The 19,301-nt window shown below is 37.9% G+C and overlaps 1 protein-coding gene across 1 annotated transcript; it reads right to left on the bottom strand.

The window, feature by feature from the left end:
• Window positions 1–6,015: 6,015 nt before the first annotated feature.
• On the bottom strand, window positions 6,016–8,550 carry cldn10e (claudin 10e). The gene is made up of 5 exons (XM_072683929.1): window positions 8,319–8,550; window positions 7,853–8,014; window positions 7,677–7,755; window positions 6,611–6,724; window positions 6,016–6,317 (listed from the first exon to the last, which is right to left on the bottom strand). The coding sequence occupies exons 1-5, from the start codon at window positions 8,548–8,550 to the stop codon at window positions 6,140–6,142; spliced, it is 765 nt and encodes a 254-aa protein (XP_072540030.1). The 3' UTR covers window positions 6,016–6,139.
• Between the last annotated feature and the right edge of the window lie 10,751 nt (window positions 8,551–19,301).

Raw genomic sequence — 19,301 nt, 5'->3', positions numbered from 1 at the left:
ATTTGTTGCACATGACAAAATTTATCAAGTGTTGATGTAACCTCACAAAACTCTAATACTAACTCATTTGCCCAAAATATTGCATGATTCTCGCAAACAGTCATGACAGCTGGCATGTAATGTGAATGCTAGCTAGTCAGTAAAATTCTGGTGAGAAAAATCTTTTTATAATAAAGATCTTAGCAAATAATATTTTCAGGGGCCTTTTTCTCACTCCAAGTGTCTAACTTTACATTTTCAATATTTAGAAGGAAGATCCTTTTCATATTTCGCTTTTTGGGCAAAATCATGTTATTAATGGTAGCATGTTCCTGGATATTTTTTAATGATAATGAGCCGGAAGAATGAAAAAACACTGTACTTAATACTTTTAATACACATTTGATTGATTGAGCCACCACACAGTCACTGCCTGTATAATACACAAGACAACACATGAAGGTGTGGTGGTGAGGTGTGTGAAGGGGTGGTGATCATCCAACATCCTGACATTAGTAATGCTTCTGTAACTGCATGAAGTCAAATCCTGGCAGCAGTGCTTCTAAGTCTAGCAGAATGCCTTTCATGGGCAATAGAAACAGTTACAGTTACTCCAACTCTTTTTAATACCTTTTCGGAATGCATTGAATGCAATGAATAAGCAGGTGTCTGAATACTTTTGGTTGCAGAAATGTTGGGGGAGGGTCAGCTGTAGCTGCCTATGCTGCTATTCACTCTATCAATGAAAATGTAAGATTGTGTGCACAGTTACATGTACTGATAGATGTACTGGAAATGCCATAAATACCGTTGTGTTCAAAATTATTCAATCCCCCTGCAGTAAAGTGTTAGCAAGTTAGATTTTTTTCTTGTTCACAATCAGATCAAATAAGGACCTGTATAATAGACAAATGCTACTTAAATTACAACAATATTTTTTCTAACATTCCTGTAATACCTGTCCTGTTTTGTCCCTTTTGTACAAGTGTTCACACATGTACCCCGTTCCTTGCCAAGCCCTCTTGTTCCCTCTAGGTGTCCCTCGTCCTTTCTTGTGTATATCTACCCCTGTGTTTCACACTTGCCTTTGTCTGTCCTTGCACATGGTGCATGTCCTTGATGTGGTTCTTGTTACCTTGCTCAGTTCATGTCTGTATCTAGTCATTGTCTGTTACCTTGTTTTGTTTTTGTCCTTATGTTTTCTTGTCTTAGTCTTGTTAGGTTTATGTTCTTGGGTTTGTCTGGTTTGTGTGTAGAAGTCCTCTAGTTTGTGTTTTGTTGTTTCCTGTCTTGCCTTAGTTCATGTATCTGTAAATAAAGTACCTGCGAGTATGTCCGCTTCTGCCTCCTGCCTCAGCAAGCCGCATGACAGGAGGACAGACCGACATAATGGATATAGTGGGTAATCCCTGGGCCAGATGTGCCCTTAGACGGACCCATCTTCCGGGGCCCCTTGTTGGGTATGTATAGAAGGAGAAAGATCCCTCCTTTACCTGAGGCTCCCAGGTCTCTCCCTCATTTGAAGGCTTTCCCCTATGGAATGGGAAGGACTTTAAGGGAGAGATGGGGCTTGGTGCGGTTAGCCTTGAGTCTGAGGGCAATATAGGCAAGGCTAACCGGGGCGCCTGTTATGAGTATCCTAGCTTGTGGGACCTTCTTGACTTTCTTATGCAGGCACCCATAGCACCAGAGGAGTCCATCAAAGCTCCCATGTCTGCATCCAGGGTCTTGGTTCCAGTGTCTATGCCCAAGGTCCTGGCTCCAGGGTTTGCCCCAGGCCCCCTGTTCTGGCAGTAGATGCAGACAAAAAGGATACTGGTCGAGGGTATAGAGGATTGATAGTCATACTTAATCTCCTTAGTTATTGATACTAATCCTAGGTGAGAACAAGAATAGCACCATGTTTAAGTGTATAAATAACGGGGAAATAACAGCACAGATGTGCTTTTTGATTGCTTTGTGTCAGTGCTTTGATTATCAAATTAAATAGGACAAATATGTACAAATTGGGAGACAAAACACTATGCTTTTGGTACTGCCTACTCTCATCAAAAGTGCTATTAGAAAATATTTTTTAATTATAATTTAATAAATGATTTTTCTCAATGAGAAAGAGACAGAAATGTCTTTCACTTATAGGTATGAGAACACAATTATTACACAGTTGAGCGTAACAATGCAATATATAAAAAAGTAAATAAAACATACATATTAGTAGAAAAAAAAGTAACATATTTTGGAGGTTTTTCACAAGTTATCCCACAGTTGTAATCTTGCAATGTAATTGGCTAAGAGACATTCAATAAGTGCTAATATTGCATGATAACAGCTCCAGCTGCAGAACACTGGTTTTGACAGAGCTTGTTTCTCCAGGAGTAGGAGAACAGAGGGCTGTATAAACCTTTTTTTGTCTTCAGTTAATCACGAGTCTGTTTAAAAATCTAATACTTTCAGGACTACCAGAACTGTGGTATAGTCTTTAGCGCTTTTACTACAACTACATTATCCACGATATAACATAGCTCATTTTATTATATTATTGTGTAATTCAGCATTCTTATTGTTTAGACTTCTATTTAGAGTGCCATTTTGTAGCGATGTCGGATTTCTCAGCGACAATTGAATTCACTGCATCAATATGTATATATCAGGTGAAATAAGTATTGAACACATGCTATAGACATTACATTCTTACCAGATGTCGGTAACAACCCATCCAATCCACATACGTAAAGAAATCAAACCATAGATGTACATAAATTAAATTATAACTATGTATATAATATATGTAACATATGTAAATATGTAACTATATGTAATAATGAGAAAGGACAGGGAAAAAAAGTATTAACATGCTTACTTACATTTTTCTAATACTTAGTACAAAAGCCTTTTTTTGGGTATGACAACTTCAAGGCACCTCCTGTATGGAGAAACTAGTCGCATGCATTACTCAGGTGTGATTTTGTGATTCCACAAAAAACACTCTTCAAATTCTATGGGCTCCTTTTATGACCTCCCATTCATAAATCTTGTGAAACTATAGAGCTGGTCCATTCTAGCAGCTTTATTTTATTTCTCTAAAACCAGCTGAGAGTTTCCTGGCTGTGTATTTGGAATCATTGTCTTGCTGAAATGTCCACTCTTGTTTCATCTTCATCATCCTGGTAGATAGCAGCTGATTTTTATCAAGAATGTATAAGAATACCTCTGTACATTTGTCCATTCATTCTTCCTTCAATTATTTGAAGTCTGCCAGTGCCGTATGCTGAGAAAGAGCCCCACATCATGATGTTCCTACCTCCAAACTTCACTGTTGGTATGGGTTTTTTCGGGTGATATGCAGTGCCTTTTGACTAGACCAGACAGTATTCTCCCAGAATTTCACAGGCTTGTCTAAATGTTGTTGAGCAAACTTTAAACGCGTTTGAACATGCTTTTTCTTCAGCAATAGAGTCTTGCGTGGTGAGCGTGCATACAGGCCATGGTGTGCATTACTTAGTTTTCTTTGGAACAAATGTACCTGTTGATTCCAAGTCTTTCGGTAGCTCTCCACATCTGGCTCCTGGACAACTCTTCTGATCATTCTTTTCACTTCTGAGTCTGAAATCTTGTGGAGAGCACCTAGTCATGGCCTGTTTATGGTAAGATTCTGTTCTTTCCACTTCTGGATTATGGCCCCAACAGTGCTCACTGGAACCAGTAGTTTACAAATTCTTCTGTAACCAATGGAATCAGGTCCAATAGCTCAATCATTATGTTTGGCAAACAGAGCCATGTCCACAAACTTTTGGCTAAAATGTGGAGTGCCAAAAACATTTACCCAAAAGCACATCCAAAGCTATGAAATGCTTAGCTATCTAATATTATCCTAGGCACTTAACTTATTGTTTTCTTTTCAGGGGACAGATGAGGATGTCAAGCTCTTGCTTAAGCCCAAAAAAACAGAAGAAAAGATCCCTTTTCTGGAAGGAGAAATGCAGCTGTGTTAAGATGAAAGTAGGAGCGTGTGTTTGCCTTTATCTGAGACTCATTATGCCTTTATCTGAGACGGTCCATGTTTTTTACCCTTTAATATGATATAATTTCTGCAATATAAAAACATGTTAAACATTGTATAACAAACAAGTAGATTATAGGCAGTTTCAGTCAGTGGTGTCCATGGTTAACCACAAAAAGTGAGTGTGGCTGCAAGTTTTCATACTAAACAAACAGGGGCTTACCTGATATCACTTGTTTAGTCAGTTGGTTTCAGTCTTTTCAGGTGTGCTACTGCTTAGTTGGAATGAAAACCATCCCCTGGTTTACATGTTTCATATTTTATTGCTCATGGTTAAGGTAAATAAATTAAGGCACATTGCTAGCCATGGAAGTGAGATACACTTTGAAGACTCCAAGGAAGCAACAAAACCTTCCTGGACCTTTCAAAGCACATTTCTACAACTGTCTGTAGACACTGTCTACAACAGATTAAATACTCCAAATATACCTCAAAATCCACCATGAGCTACCTAAAGAGACACAAACTCAAGCGTGTGAAAGGGCACAGTTCCCTGATTCTGAATCATAGAACTTGAATGAGTGTGTATGAAAGATAATCAAAGAATATCAAGGCCTTCTGCAAACAATAACTATAAGACTTACTTGCACAAAGCCTTTGTATGCTGTGATTTCTTATAAAGGGGGTGTATTTTCCTTTAATGCATTTGTTCATATCCACCAACCATGAAATGTACCGTGGTACCAGCTATCATATTAAGTGCAGTACTGCACTGACATGTCTCATTAATCAATGTTTCACATATAACTTTTACAGGCAGGGCATGGGCAGACAGAATATAGTATTCAGATAATTAATATCATCCATGACTCTTCTGCTAAACAATATATTTTGAAATTGTAGCTATATTAGGCATACCTTGGAATATTAGTGAAAACTACAAATCTAGTTAGCACTGATTGGTGTAATATAAAAACAGATCACCGGACATTGTTTTCTTTTGTTCTTAGAATGGTCAGGAAAAAAAGAATAAACCAAAAACATTCTAGACTCAATACTCAGATACCAAATCATACCAAAACACTCAAAGTTCTAAACTAAGTGTAACTACATATATTTTGAAATATAAATATATCAATATTAAAGTATTGACATTTTTATGTACACCATATGGACAAAAGTACTGGAACACCTGTTCATTCATTGGTGTTTCCAAAATCAATTTTAAAAAATGGTTGAAATAACTCTCTCTACTGTCCAGGTAAGGCTTCCTACTACATTTGGATTATTGCTGGGAAGATTTGAGAGTGAGGCCAGGATGTTGGACCATAACCACACTGCTTTATTCACAATTCCCCAGCTTATCCCACGAGTACTGGATGGAGCACTATCTTTTGATATAACACAGTTCCACTGCTCCACTGCTCAGTCCTGAGGGAGGCATCATACCCCTCTACCCCACACCTTGCATTAGGCATAATGGCAATATGTTCATGTTTATCTCTTCAGAGAGTCCTATTGTGCTGACTATACTTTACTACATGGACAAGAAAAGCTGTGTGTGTGCATTTGCACAATTGTTTTAGCAATAGGTGCAACTTAAAGTAGCTGAGTGCGAGAATTTAATGTCAATTAAGAAATAATGATCATGAAAGTCCACATTCCTTTACATTCATGTATTGTGATATTCACATTTTTATTTGATTGTTACAAAAACAAAAGAAATACTAGATTATCAATATAGACATATTAATATAGCCATATGTTTCTTTTGTTTTGCTTATCATCTGCATTAGCAGATAAAAGCTATTAGGATGTACAGGATGTAGATGTGCCATGGTATGATTAATTATTATGATTAATGATTGTTTTGTTAATGTACTAATGATGCTCATCATGCTACATCCAAGGCCCGTCAGAAACTCCAATGGGGCACCTTGTCAATAGTCAATGATGAGTACTAAAGAATGAGTACTGCAACAGGAAGATTAGCCAATAGCAACCACAACTGAATTACTTCCAAGTTCTTAGGGAGCACATTTTATCCAGTCATTGTCTTTTGTCTGCCCTAATCACTTGTCTAGGAGGACATGAAAGCCCAGATGGAATATCAAGGATGGGAAAAAATACTCGTTTACTTCATTCAAATCTCAAGCTACATCAAACACTAGAAGGAGTTTTGTGTGAGATTTTGGACACAGTGGAAGATGACAGTATGGAAAGGGCAGACAAAGTGGACACTTTGGATCTGGTGGAAAGATCAGAGATGATGGAGAGATCCGTGGGACTGGAGTGCAAATGTTTGCTTTCTTCAGCAGAAACCATCAGATCCAGAGTACTGTAGAGACAGGTTTGGTTGACAATTAAAGTATAATAAAACACATGATCATTAAAGTAAATAGTCCTTCACCTGTGTCACATGTACTAATCATGTTTTCAATTTTTCAGTTCTTGAACTACAACTGTACTGTACCGTTTACCATTTTAAAAGCCTCTGCAAAGTTCAGTAAGATGCTTTTGGCACCACACAACATAGATGAGTGTAGTTTTCTATAGTATTTCTTTTTTTGATTTGATGACATTATGTGTGGAAACACATGCATATTGAAGAATCTCGAAATATGAACTCACTTGCTGTTCTCCATCGACCAGAGCTTTTTAACTGAAACCAGGTAGAATAGTCCTCCAGTGACCTGAAATAAACATCCAGCCCATCCAAGGAACAATGGTGCTCCCAAGTCATACCTTAAAATCATTCGTTAATGAGAGTATGGGAATAAAACAAGAGATATAATATTAAACTGTTGTTGTTGTATAACAAAATGTCACTATTAACTGAAAAGTTAGAGCACCCTTGGCAAAATGACGGTATTTATGTTTATGCAGCATTTTTGCACAAACATAATTTTTTGTGTTGACTCAGGGGCACTAAGGCCTTACCATACCTGTGTTACCTTAACTTATCACAAAATGTACCATTTGAAGTTTGCTATAGGACATCAAGACAAGCCAGATGAGTTTTGGGAAGATCTGTTGTGCTTACCTATCTGCCACTAATATATATATATATATATATATATATATATATATATATATATATATATATATATATATATATATATATATGGACACTTTTAACTATCATTCTCATTACTCTTACCAACACTGCCATAACTATTTTAAGTTATGCTACACCTTGATTATTATAATATTATTATGAATATGTTGCACCCCAGAGCAGTTCAACAGTATAGATGGTTTGGTAACTTTCATTAATAATTTATAATTAGTTTTGACCAGAGGAGGATGGGTCCCCCTTGCGAGTCTCCCAAAGTTTCTTCCTCCAGCTCTGAGGGAGTTTTTCCTTGCCATTGTCGCTGTTGGCTTGCTCATTGGGGGTCTTAGATTTTTCATGTCTTTTTATGTTTTTTTTCTGTCTGTTTATAATTACTGATTGTGTAAAGTTGCTTTGTGACAACAACAGTTGTAAAAAGCACTATACAAATAAATTTGACTTGACTGTGTTGTTGCTGCCAGTCACATTGGCAATGTTGCATGGATGGAGGGAGGAATGGATTCCACAAAATACCAGCAAGTCCTTGATACAAATGTCAAACCATCAGTTAAATGCCTGAAGACGAAAAGAGCATGACCAAGGGTGCCCAACCGTTTGCATAAGACTACAAACAGTACATACTTTAATTCAAAACCAGGGCTGACGTACTCTGTAGAGACATGCCAAGCATAGACCCCATAGCCTGATGCAGCCAACAAACCTTAGAAAAGTGAAAAAAAGGAAAAACAATACATTCTTTAATAAATCATTATTATTGTCAGTGCACTAATTTATTCTATATAGAATGATAAACATACCACTGGTGGTATGACAGAGGCCTCCAAAGAAGATGGCCCTATTCTTCTCATTCTCTTTTCCTCCAATATAAGTGCATTCCATTCCCACCATGCTGAGAATAAACCCCAACACACCAATGGCTAGTCCACTCATAAGCAGGGCCCTCACAATCTGGACATGATCTGCACATAAAATGCTTTTCATTTTGCACTGGTATCATAACTGAAAAAAGAACTGTCTAACATCTCACAAAAGAGTCCTATTAATGGACAAGAAAATCTTAAGAAAAAAAAACAACAAAAAAACAAAAATAACTTCTAAATACTCATGAACCTTCTAAAAAAAGCACTACATGCTAACATCTACAGTACAAATTCAATTAGATGTTAAAACATGATAAAAACCTAATGTACGCACAAATATAGTATGAACAGCCAATTTATCATCATATATAATTTTGTGAACTTGCAGAGTAGAACCACTTACTCTCCACCGACCAGAGCACTGGAAAGTCGTAGCAGTTGGAGACAGCATTAGCATCTGTGGAGCAGGCCCTCCACAGACTGGACCAATACCAGGCCACGGTGACAACAGCACTACCGCCCTGGCCGCCAGTAGCAGCCACTTTCCACCCTTCCATGGCTAATGAGCTGGCAATGAAGATCCAGCCCAAAACAGTCTGAAGGAAACCCCAAATCTGTAGCACACGTATGTTCATATTCACCTTCCGCTCTCTGAAAGTATCTAAACAATTTTTAATCTTAATCTAAATTTCAATTCTTAATCTTCCGTTTTTGTCTACATTTATTGCCGTCTATGTACTTGTCTACGTCTTTGCTGTTTTACTGACCCTGCTCTTTCAGTAGTTTGGTTCATTTAATTGGTCTAGACATCACCTAGTCCAATTCCTGCCTTAGTCCTTGTCAGATCATTCTGCAAACCACCAAAAGCAGAACTGACTGAAAAATGATGTGTGATCCTTTAGAGTTAGTGTGAGCAAGTCTCAGTACACATTCCCAGGGCCATGCTGATAAGAAATGTGTTGCACTAAAAATGCTTATGTAGACATATAGCTCACATTTCTGCTGCACTAACACTTTCTCGTTGTTTATAAATAACATATTTTGTGTCAAAAGCATTACGTATTTTGACAATAAGTTTTTATTTCAGATAGTCTCAAAAAAGGTAAAAGGTGAGAGGAATTGTGGACACCAAAGTGGGGCTTTAATTGACTCCAAATTTTGCTTTGAGCTTGAAAACACAACTTGCCGGAAAAAAAAAGAAAAATACCAGGTATGAAACTGCAGGAAAAGATTAGCATGATTAGCTGGGACCCTCAGCCCCTTTGACTAAATTATTCACAGACAGGCTGCTCGGTCTCATGGACCACTGGATAAACACAGTTCATGTATTTTACAAAAAGTGTGTTAACAACAATTTAAAAGTTTATTAAAATTCTCAAATTAGTAACTAGAAATCAAAACAGATATTAGGGAGGAATTATTCTATACTTAGTGTTGCTAGGAAATACAGTTTTGCTCTGGTACTTTATTAACATTTAATAAACTTTAATAAAAGTGGCATGATGAAGGAAAATATGCAGATTTCAGCCACTGGCACCATGTTTTATGATTTCATACATGGATTTGATGTCTGAATTTTTTAGGTCTTTGAATAACTGGAACCACATTTTGTATTAGGCTAACAGTAAATGTTGCTGAATAATTAAACAGGATTTTGGACAATTCATCCGCTTTAAGTATATTTTTGGATTTATTTTATAGTAATGCCTAGTTATTTTATTAGCTTTAGTATTTATTTTTATTTTTTATTTTTTGCAATTTGGCAGACATATGTACTGTTGTGGTAAGCTGCTTCTGGAGCTTACCTTACAGAATCCAGTCCCTGCTTTGTTCTCATATTGCTACTCCAATTCAGTCATTAACATTCCAGTTGCACTTAAACTTAACTTAAATGTAATAAAAACATGAATTGGTTCTTAAGTTGATATTATTATTATTATTATTATTATTACTACTACTACTACAATTATTACAAAATGCTCATTGATTTCAACTACATTAACTCTTGAACAGGGCAGATGAAACTACATATTTTTACACCATCACAACAAAATAGCAATGTTTGAGGATGATGATGAAGGTATTTGCAATATTTGGTGAATCCTCAGTGTCTCTCTGGATAACTGCATGGTAACTTCTACTGATCTGATTACGGTCAATAAAACTATGTTCAGTTTCATTAAACTGCAATTGATTATTTTGGGTTCTACAGTAATCACAGAAATGAAGATGATAAAGATGATGTTATATCTTTCAACATTCAGCAATTTGGATCAATATCTTTTGATGGCATCTCCAACAGTGACAGTTCCCTAACTTTATATTTTAATCTTTTACATGTCCAAGAGTTGGTGATGCCTAACTGCCTCTCAAGGTCAAGGCAAATTATTGTTTTTTATTTATATGTTTTATTTTTACCTTCTTTTCTTTCTACATTCAAAATTTCAGATGTCTGATTTTGAGTATAATCTACACTGTAGACTTGCAATGCCAATCAGAACAACTTCGGCACCATGTCTCAGACAAGATCAGGGACCTCATTCTGGACTATTACAACTGTTTCAGTCTGAAACAACAACATCTGCGGTTCATCTGTTGGAGACGGGCATCATCACGGGATGTACCATTTCAGTGATTTTGTTTGTGCTGGCTATGGACGACAGACCCTCATCAGAGCCTACATGGACAATCTGATGGTGACCACAACATCAATACCATGTTGCAGATGAGACGTTCCAGGCCTTAAAGGATCCATCACCTGGGCCTGGATTGACTTTAAGCCGGCTAAGTCCCGATCCCTGGTACTGAAGAGCATGGATGCGATGGGAGCATGACCGGAAGATCACATGGTCAGAGCTCTGGAGGGCACAGCCGCACCAGATAAAATTTCAGTCAGTCTATGAGGTCCTCCCCAGTCCATGCAACCTCTTCTGCTGGGGCCTGGCAGAAACACTGACGACCCACTGTGCCAGAGAAAAGGATCGCTAAACAACATCTTGAGCTGCTGCCCTAAAGCCCTGGGAGAAGGGCGCTATAGCTGGCACCATGACCAGGTGCTGAGGGTCACAGCAGATGTTGTCAGCACGGGCATCTACTTCAGCAGTCAACAACAACCAGCAAAGCATTCCATTACCTTTAATAAAGCCGGGGAGAAGGAAAAACAACGTCCAAGCCAGGCAGGGAGGCTTCTGGCAACAGCAAGGGACTGGCAGCTGAAGGTGGACCTAGGCAGGCAGCTCAAATTTCCTACCACACTCTGGCAATATATGGTACTGATGTCTGAAACAACAAGACAAGTGGGCCTACTGGAGCTAACGGCTAAAGTTCGGATGGAGGAGGCTTTTGAGAGAAAGAGGGCTAAGTATGAGGAGATGGCAAATGTGTACCGAAGCAGGGAATGAAGAACTGGTGTTATCTTATTGAAGTCGGGTGCAGAGACTTCGTAGGCCAGGCATTCTGCAGGGCTCTCAATAGGTTGGGGATCAGAGGGTTGCACAGCAGAAAAGCCATAGATCTCATGCTGCAGAGAAGGCATCGAGATGGCTGTGGATCAAGTGTGTGTGTGTGTGTATGTGGGGGGGGGGGGGGGGGGGGGGGGGACAAGTGATTGGTCATTGTTCATTTGAAATGACAACGTTCTTTAAATTATTTTTAGTACAGGCATTACAATGAAAATGTCAGACATTCACTGATTTTGTGTATTTGCCTAGTATAAAACATGGTGTCAGTGGTTGTTCAAAAAGTGCCAGCGCAAAACTGTATTTCCCAGCAACACTAGTTTTAGTACAGACATTAAATGGTTACACATTGTGATCTTTAAAAATCAGGAAGATTTGTCAATAAACATTAATACAAACATTTATCATTTACCAAGACTACTAGTACTAGTATAGTAGTGGTACAACAGTCAAGTCAAGTCAAGTCAGATTTATTTGTATAGCGCTTTTTACAACTGTTGTCACAAAGCAGCTTTACATAAATAGTGATTAATAAAAGACAGAGAAACAGCCTATATGGCCAAATTATCTTCTTTCAGTTTCAGAGTGTCTCTCAAGTAAAATAATAAAAAAGCAAAGTTTGACTTTGATTTTCATGCCAATTATAAGAAATACGTAAATAAAATTAAAAAGTCACCAGTTTCACCAATGGCTGCATGTAGACGGAGGTACAAGCAGACCAGTAGTGGCAGTGAGAAGGCGGTGCTTAAGCAGAGTGGCAAAATGCTTTTATTTGCCAACATTATTCTGCTCAAACTTAAAATACAGAGCTTTCAATAAAATTAGCGAATCAACAGTAGTTATAAGAAAACACTAAGAGTAATAGTAAAAGCCACTCGAGCCAACGAGTTCAACCTGACGTTTTCCTCATCCTGCCGCTATAATTATTTTCGATAGCGAATTCTTTCTGTTGGAATATACGATTTTACAAGCTGGCTTTTATTTTGACGGAAAAATCACATGACTTTCCAGCAACTGTTCCTCGTTTCACGGAGCTGTCAAATACTATTCGTGAAGTGGCAAGTGCCAATGGTTGCCATTTCCAGACGGCACACTGGCCACTTTCTGGTGCCAGATTAGGGACTGAAACCCCCTCTCACAGCGTCTATGAAATATTTTTGCACCCTCGATCAAATCATAGAAACCTCCATTCATGCCTTTTCCTACAGTTGTACAATTCTGCAATTGTGTTCACACCTGTATAACAGTAGTTTAAGTGTTGCTCCTGGTCGTGTAATATTGCAGCCATCACGTTCAGACGTGCTGCTTCCTGCTTTTCAAGTCTGCAATACTTTTTTCTATCAGAAGGTGTCGCAAGGGTGTACTAGAAAATACATAAACAAATTCATGAATTGAGGTGATAAAAATCGTTGTTCTATTTCGCCATGTACGTTCTTGAAATACTGAAGCAAATAAATTGTATAATGCACATGAGGAAAACAGTATAAATAGTCAGTTTTATTGAGTGAAACTGCATTATTATGCCATTTTATTACTAATATATTAATGCCATTAAATGGCATCAGTTATCTGACCTTAACCCAACTGAGCATGCCAACGAAGGACAAAACTGAAGGAAGAAAGACCCACAAACAACTGAAGGTGGCTATAGTAAGGCCTGACAAAGCATCACTAAATGAGTTTCCTTCCCTGGGATGTCCATGGGTTCCACACATCAAGCATTACATCCAAGTATTAAAAATAATTATTCTATTTAGTTTGTCCAATTGCTCAATTGTCAAAATTATGGGACTATGTAAAAAATGTCTGTAATTCCTAAATGGTTAATGCATTATTGGTATTATGGCAAATCCCTTAAATTAATGCTCAATGTCTACACTTCAATCCCCATTTGATTTCATTATTTCAAAAGAGAAAATGGACTGCATCGGTGCGGTCACTGCTGCAGATAACAGATTGCAAAATCTGAGTAGGTGCAGAGTCAGGGTGGCTAGAGCACAATAAGAGCACACACACTTGTTTGAGTTTTTTTCTGTGAGTAGTGAACTGTCTGTGCACAATGCATTACATCTCAGTGTAATGGCCTTGTATATTTTCCTGAAAACGGTCTTGTCAAAACGGTCTTCTAAGATGATCCCACCGCTTCTAGATAGGACAAGGAAGAGAACATAGACCAGTGTAAACGCAATAAGCAAAACTACCTGGTTGTTTTGGATTACAACTATTACTATTACTACTATTACTACTATTTAAATTGCATGCCAACAGTTACAACTAGTGCCCGTAGCCAGTTAAGAGCTACTTGTCATTAAACAGGTGTTTGGAAACAATAGTCCTTAATTTACAAGTACAGAGTTGAAAAAAAAAACAAGGTAATTAAGATGATTTGGTTATCATTCTTATGAAGATTTCTTTGTTTAGCCGTATTAGATTTGCTTGTTTAAACAATATTGGGTTTTTTTTCTCCAGGCTGTTAAGAGTTTCAGGTTAAGATTCCTGTTCCGCAAATGATTGTGTTAAACTTGCAGTTGCAAGAGTGAACATTGCACACTGTACTCAGCCAGCGTAACTGCACTCAATTAAAACTGAGGCCAGGAAGTTAACCACAACATAAAAATACAACTGCATGCCTAAGAGATGGTAGTCTGGGGGAGTAACTACATGCTGGTGGTGAGTGAAGGGGTGCAGAGAAGATGATGCCACGAGCCAGTAGGAAAGTTTCAGGAACATGCATGTGGTAACACTTTTCAAAGCCCTTGGTGTGCAAGCCTAAAAAGCCCTGTACTGTTCAGCTGTGTGCTTTAGCATGCACATGCACAAGCTTAACTCACCACGTTGTAGCTTTCCTTGTCCCAGTGACTAAAAATCTCAAATCATGTAAATGAAATGCAGTTGCTGTTTTGCAACTACGTTTCATTTTGGGTTTTATTCCTCATTTAAAAGGAGAGATATAGTAAGCCATGTTCCTGACAATGTTGCTGATGTGGACGTTATTGTAAAGGGAGCAGTGGCAAGGAGCATGTGTGTAGAAAGTAGCCTGCTGATAGCTTTCTTTAAATAAAAGATTTACAAACAATTTCACCTTGTTCATAACAAGCAGCTTAAGCTTAGAACGAATACAACATAAGTTCCCCACATGGAAAAATGTAGAAAATGTAATGTAAATCAATATCACTGAAAGACAGTGGGTAATTATGGTAGCTTTATGGTAGCATCCAAACCTGCACAGAAGCACAGTTCAGTAATTATTTCTGATTGGCTGCACCGTTGCCCTCACAGTTTACACTGCTCTCACTCAGACAAAAATATTCATAGCCCAGCATTTAACAGAACCATCCCTGGCAAACTTAATTCTAACCAATCTCTGTCTGAATTTCAAACCTTTCTGAAGGGAAGACCTCATTTACATTTAAGGCATTTAGCAGACGCTAAATCGTTTGAGCGACTTACATAAGTGCTTCACTGTTTAGTTTGTATAGTCAGCATGGATACCACAACACTACACTTAGGCCAGGACAGAAAAAGGTCTGGGTGCTTGTATTCCGAGGATCTTTATGGATGTTGTGTCAAGCCGAGCCGTCCTTAAAGCTTGAAGGGCTCTTGGGACAGATGCCATCAAGTACAGAGGTGCTAGTCCATTCTTGGCTTTGAAGGCCAGCTGTTCAGGTTTTGAATCTGATGCAGGCAGCTACAAGAAGTCATTAAAGAGAATGCAGCATAGGAGTTACATGGCTGAATTTAGAAACATTAAAGACAAATCGTGCAGCAGCTGGATCAATTGCAGGTTCCTGATGGTGCCAGTAGGAAGACCAGCCAGAAATGAATGTTTTAAAATGACATGAAACTAAACAAGCACCTGGGTGGCCTCTCGAGAGAAATGTCTAATTTCTTTGGATGTTGTAAATGAGATGTGCATGACAGAGTCAGATTTAGAACATGAGTCAAGAACAATAACTGATCATCCATGACTACACCAGATGGACTGACCAGTGAGTTCTCGAAGGAGATAGCAAGAACATTTGCTTGGCAAGGATAACAAAACCACAAGCAGGGCTTAAGTGTACAAAAATGGGAGGATAACAAAAAACTGCGAAGCAACACTTCAGATACCGACAGGGAGAAACAAAACTCCAAACAGTGATAAATAGCAAAACAACAAAACTAAAGAAGCAGGTTTACCCAAAACCAAACAGAGCACAAGCGATGTGGCACTGAAGGACTATCCTTCTGTAAAGTAAAAACTCTGGACCCAAAAAGATTCCACGAATTCTTGACTGCACAGAGATAGCCACAGCCACAGTCCCAGGTGTTGTGCATGAGGTTAACGAGGGTAATGTGGCTGCAGTGCGCATGCACAGCCGCTCTCCGGAATCCTGGCTCCTGACAGGTCTGTGTCCAAACACCACCAAAGAAATGGGCAAGATGAAAGCTTTAATCAAGACATTATTACTGATGCTTCGGACTCTTGCAGTTAAGAACAAAGCAAACTGAAATAAATCTTTGGCGTTGTGCATGCATTCAATTGCGCAAGAGGCGAGGCAACTGGGTATTCATCTTATTTTCTATTGCATGACAGGCAGCAACCAGTCATGCTCAGTTATTACTCACTTGGAAAACTATTCTTGGTACACAGAGACTGCAAGGTCACTGAGACTCAGGTAACAAAGCCTGTCACACCTGGGGTTAACGTTTGGAGACCATGGAACATTGCAGAAGTATGTTAATGTAAGAGTTGAGACATTTTTCAGAAGGGTCAGATGACCTTAAATTTTGTGGAAGAGAGTGTGGCGCATTGGTTGAAAATAACAATAGTAGACAACAGGGAAAAGACCCCCCCCCCATTTGTTTACATTATTCCCATGGGCATTGTATTGTCAATTCAACTCTTATGTTTATTTTTCTGTGGTTCAATACATTTTGACCAAGTCACAAGGGGGCGCTATTTATGTGTCTGAGGCAAGAACGTATTTTCAGACCCCTAATAGTCCCCTAATAAATATGTCACAGGAAATTGCACCTTGTGTCTGATTTAAGCCTGTAACATTTATATTATTAGTTGGTTTGTGTGTGGTTTTGTTTAGTGCATACTAAACAACCTAATGAGAAATCTCATTTCGAGTCAATCTAATGCAAAGTACAACAACAAAAGAGTTCAAAAATGACTAAAAAAGTATTCATTAATTAATAATATTTTAATTATACTTCATTGTTGCTAAGTCTTTCCCTGGTGTCTGTTTAAAACATAACCACTCTGTTTGGACTGTTCAGCCTATTACTTTATACAATTTAGTTTTTTTCTTAAAAATATTATGTATGTGAACACCACAACACATTTTATATAATTATTGGTTTACCCAATACTTGTTTACAAAAGTACCTGGCATGAACACATTGTCTGGCCAGGTTGCCAGCCCAGAGGAGCTCTGGAAATGTTTTAGGTACAAAGGTCGAAGTCTAGGGTTTCCATTGATCATAAGGTGGAGACAGATGCCAGAGAGGAATAAGTGACTTCCGTTCCAATTTCAATCTAGACAGCATGTTCCACAGCTGGTGCAGTGCAGCAGGATCTAATATGTCTGTTATCAGTTCAGGTGGTTAACAGGACCCAGTTCAGCAAGGGGATATCCATGAAAGATACCTGCAGTCTGTGCAAAGTGCCACATAAAATACATGACAAACTAATAGATAAAAATATTGTTTCCTGTAGAGGATTTGTTTCCTTCCTTCACTTTAAATATATTTGAACAGGGGTGCCCAAAGCTTTCCATAAGAATGTACTTTACTCTATATAAAAATTGGGTCTAGCAAAGCATCTCAAGGAAGTAAGTCAGATTTCAGATTCAATTTTGATAGTGAACAGAAACAAATGTGCAAAAATTGTGTCACTGTCCAAATACTTCTGAACTTGACTAAACTTAATTATTGACAGTTGACTTGGTAAAAGGAAATGACACCTTTTAAATAAACAGTGAAATATAGAACATGAAAGCCTTATCTGTGGTTACACTGACCTCCCGTCAGTCACTTTGTGAGACATTTCTTAACGTCTGATTACCCCACCCCATCTTGTCTGAAAAAAGGTGTCCTACATTAACAGATACTCAACTGGACTCTTAACTGGAATCTGCCACTATTAATATTACCACTATTAACTATCATTACTCTGACCATCACTGCCATGACTATATTAAGTTCTACTACACCATGATTATTATATTATGATTATGATCAGAGCAGTTCAACAGTATAGATGGTTTGGTAACTTTTATCAATAATTTATAAATAGTTCTGACCAGAGGAGGATAGGTCTCCCTTGTGAGTCTTGGTTCCTCCCAGCTCCAGCTCTGAGGGAGTTTTTCCTTGCCACTGTCACCGCTGGCTTGCTCACTTGGGGTCTTGGATCCTTCATGTCTTCTTATGTTATTTCTTTTTTTCTGTCTTTTACTAATTACGAATTATGTAAAGCTGCTTTGTGAAACAACAGTTGTAAAAAGAACTATACAAATAAATTTGACTTGACTTGACTTGACTCATACTGTGGCCATAAAACATGCTGTGCTGCCAAAAAAAACTTATGAAGACTTATGAACAATATGAAACATGCTAAATGGCAGTTAAAACTGAACAAGATTTTTTTAATGGATAGAATTATTACACACAAAAGAATAAAGCTGTACATAGAATTAGCAACATTCTTCTTGAACAAAGATGTCTGGATCCACTAAACTGTTTAAATGACAGAATGTATGTAACAAATTAAGTCGTTAAAGCTTAAGAGTTAAGTAAGGTAAGAGAAATACAGTGACATAGCTAAACTCCAAAATGCATGAAAGTTTGCAATGCATAGCTTGTTAGGGCTATGACTTATTCACAGTCATCATAAGGAAAGGCCAGGTGATACAAATTTCAAAGCTCTGTAAAGCCCCCCCACCCCCATCAAATAAAATCTGAATGCCTTTTTATTTGCTACTCTCCTTTTTTATTGTAAGAATTTATTGTATTGTTGCTCTACATTGCATCGTGGTTCTCGAGAAACGCTTTTAATTTTAAAGACTTTCTTCACAATCACTTATTCTGCTTTAAAAATACACAGTGGACTTCCTCAAGGGGCACAATGGGTGCTATGGCCCGTACAGTCCCCTGACTTAAAGGCATAAAAAATCGGTGGCGAGACCTCAACAGAACAGTGAATGGAAGATGACCTAAGAATCTCACAGAACTAGATGCTTTTTTTCCAAAAAGGAATGGGCAAAAAATCCCCCAAACAGCAATGGGAATACTATTAGCTGGCTACAAAAGCTGTGATACTTGGCAAAGTGAGTGTTACTAAGTACGTACCATCTTTTTTTGTTATTTTGAAACTGTAAAGCATAGAAAAAAAATCCTCTTTATTCCTTTATGCTTTTTGGGAATCAGCTCCTCTTTTATTTGCTTAGATATTCATAGTAACAACTAATCTGCAGAAACATGCCAGTGTATATGTAATACTGATTAACTGCAGCTAACAATGCTTACTTGATAACACTAGTAGTGACAGATAAACTCATGGGAGCTCATTACAAACATTTTTGGAAAGTGAATAAACTCTCTGTCTAATTGAAAAGATTTTAGACACATGCTTTGAGTTCACGAGCGGAAATGAAAGGCAGATCCAAAGAGTAAAAACAAAAGTGTTTATCAACTTTACTGCTAGAAGAGGTGTTTTCTAAATCTTGTCTAATGCACCATTAAAGATCACCAACATTTAAGGTGCACTTAAAACAAACAAACAAAAAAATTCTCCTAGCTGTCTTTTAGATTGCTTTGCACCATTTTGATAATGGCCTGAATATGGTCTACGTCTTGGATAGGCAAAGGTCTCTAACTGGTAACTGGTGTATCAAAGTCAGTGTCTTTGATTTTATTGTAATACTTCTTGTGGGAGTACA

The sequence above is a fragment of the Salminus brasiliensis genome, chromosome 7, assembly GCF_030463535.1.
Source record: "Salminus brasiliensis chromosome 7, fSalBra1.hap2, whole genome shotgun sequence".
Lineage (NCBI taxonomy): Eukaryota > Metazoa > Chordata > Actinopteri > Characiformes > Bryconidae > Salminus > Salminus brasiliensis.
The sequence above is the reverse complement of the archived record's forward strand: the minus strand, read 5'-3'. Positions and strand labels throughout refer to the sequence as shown.

What these genes read in the sequence shown, in the direction of transcription:
- cldn10e (XM_072683929.1), bottom strand. Translation starts at nt 8,550, where the DNA reads ATGAACATACGTGTGCTACAGATTTGGGGTTTCCTTCAGACTGTTTTG. An exon ending in AGTGCTCTGGTCGGTGGAGA is followed by an intron (nt 8,015 to 8,318) that starts GTAAGTGGTTCT and finishes TTTTATGTGCAG; the next exon opens with ATCATGTCCAGATTGTGAGG. An exon ending in AGCCCTGGTTTTGAATTAAA is followed by an intron (nt 6,725 to 7,676) that starts GTATGTACTGTT and finishes AATGATTTTAAG; the next exon opens with GTATGACTTGGGAGCACCAT.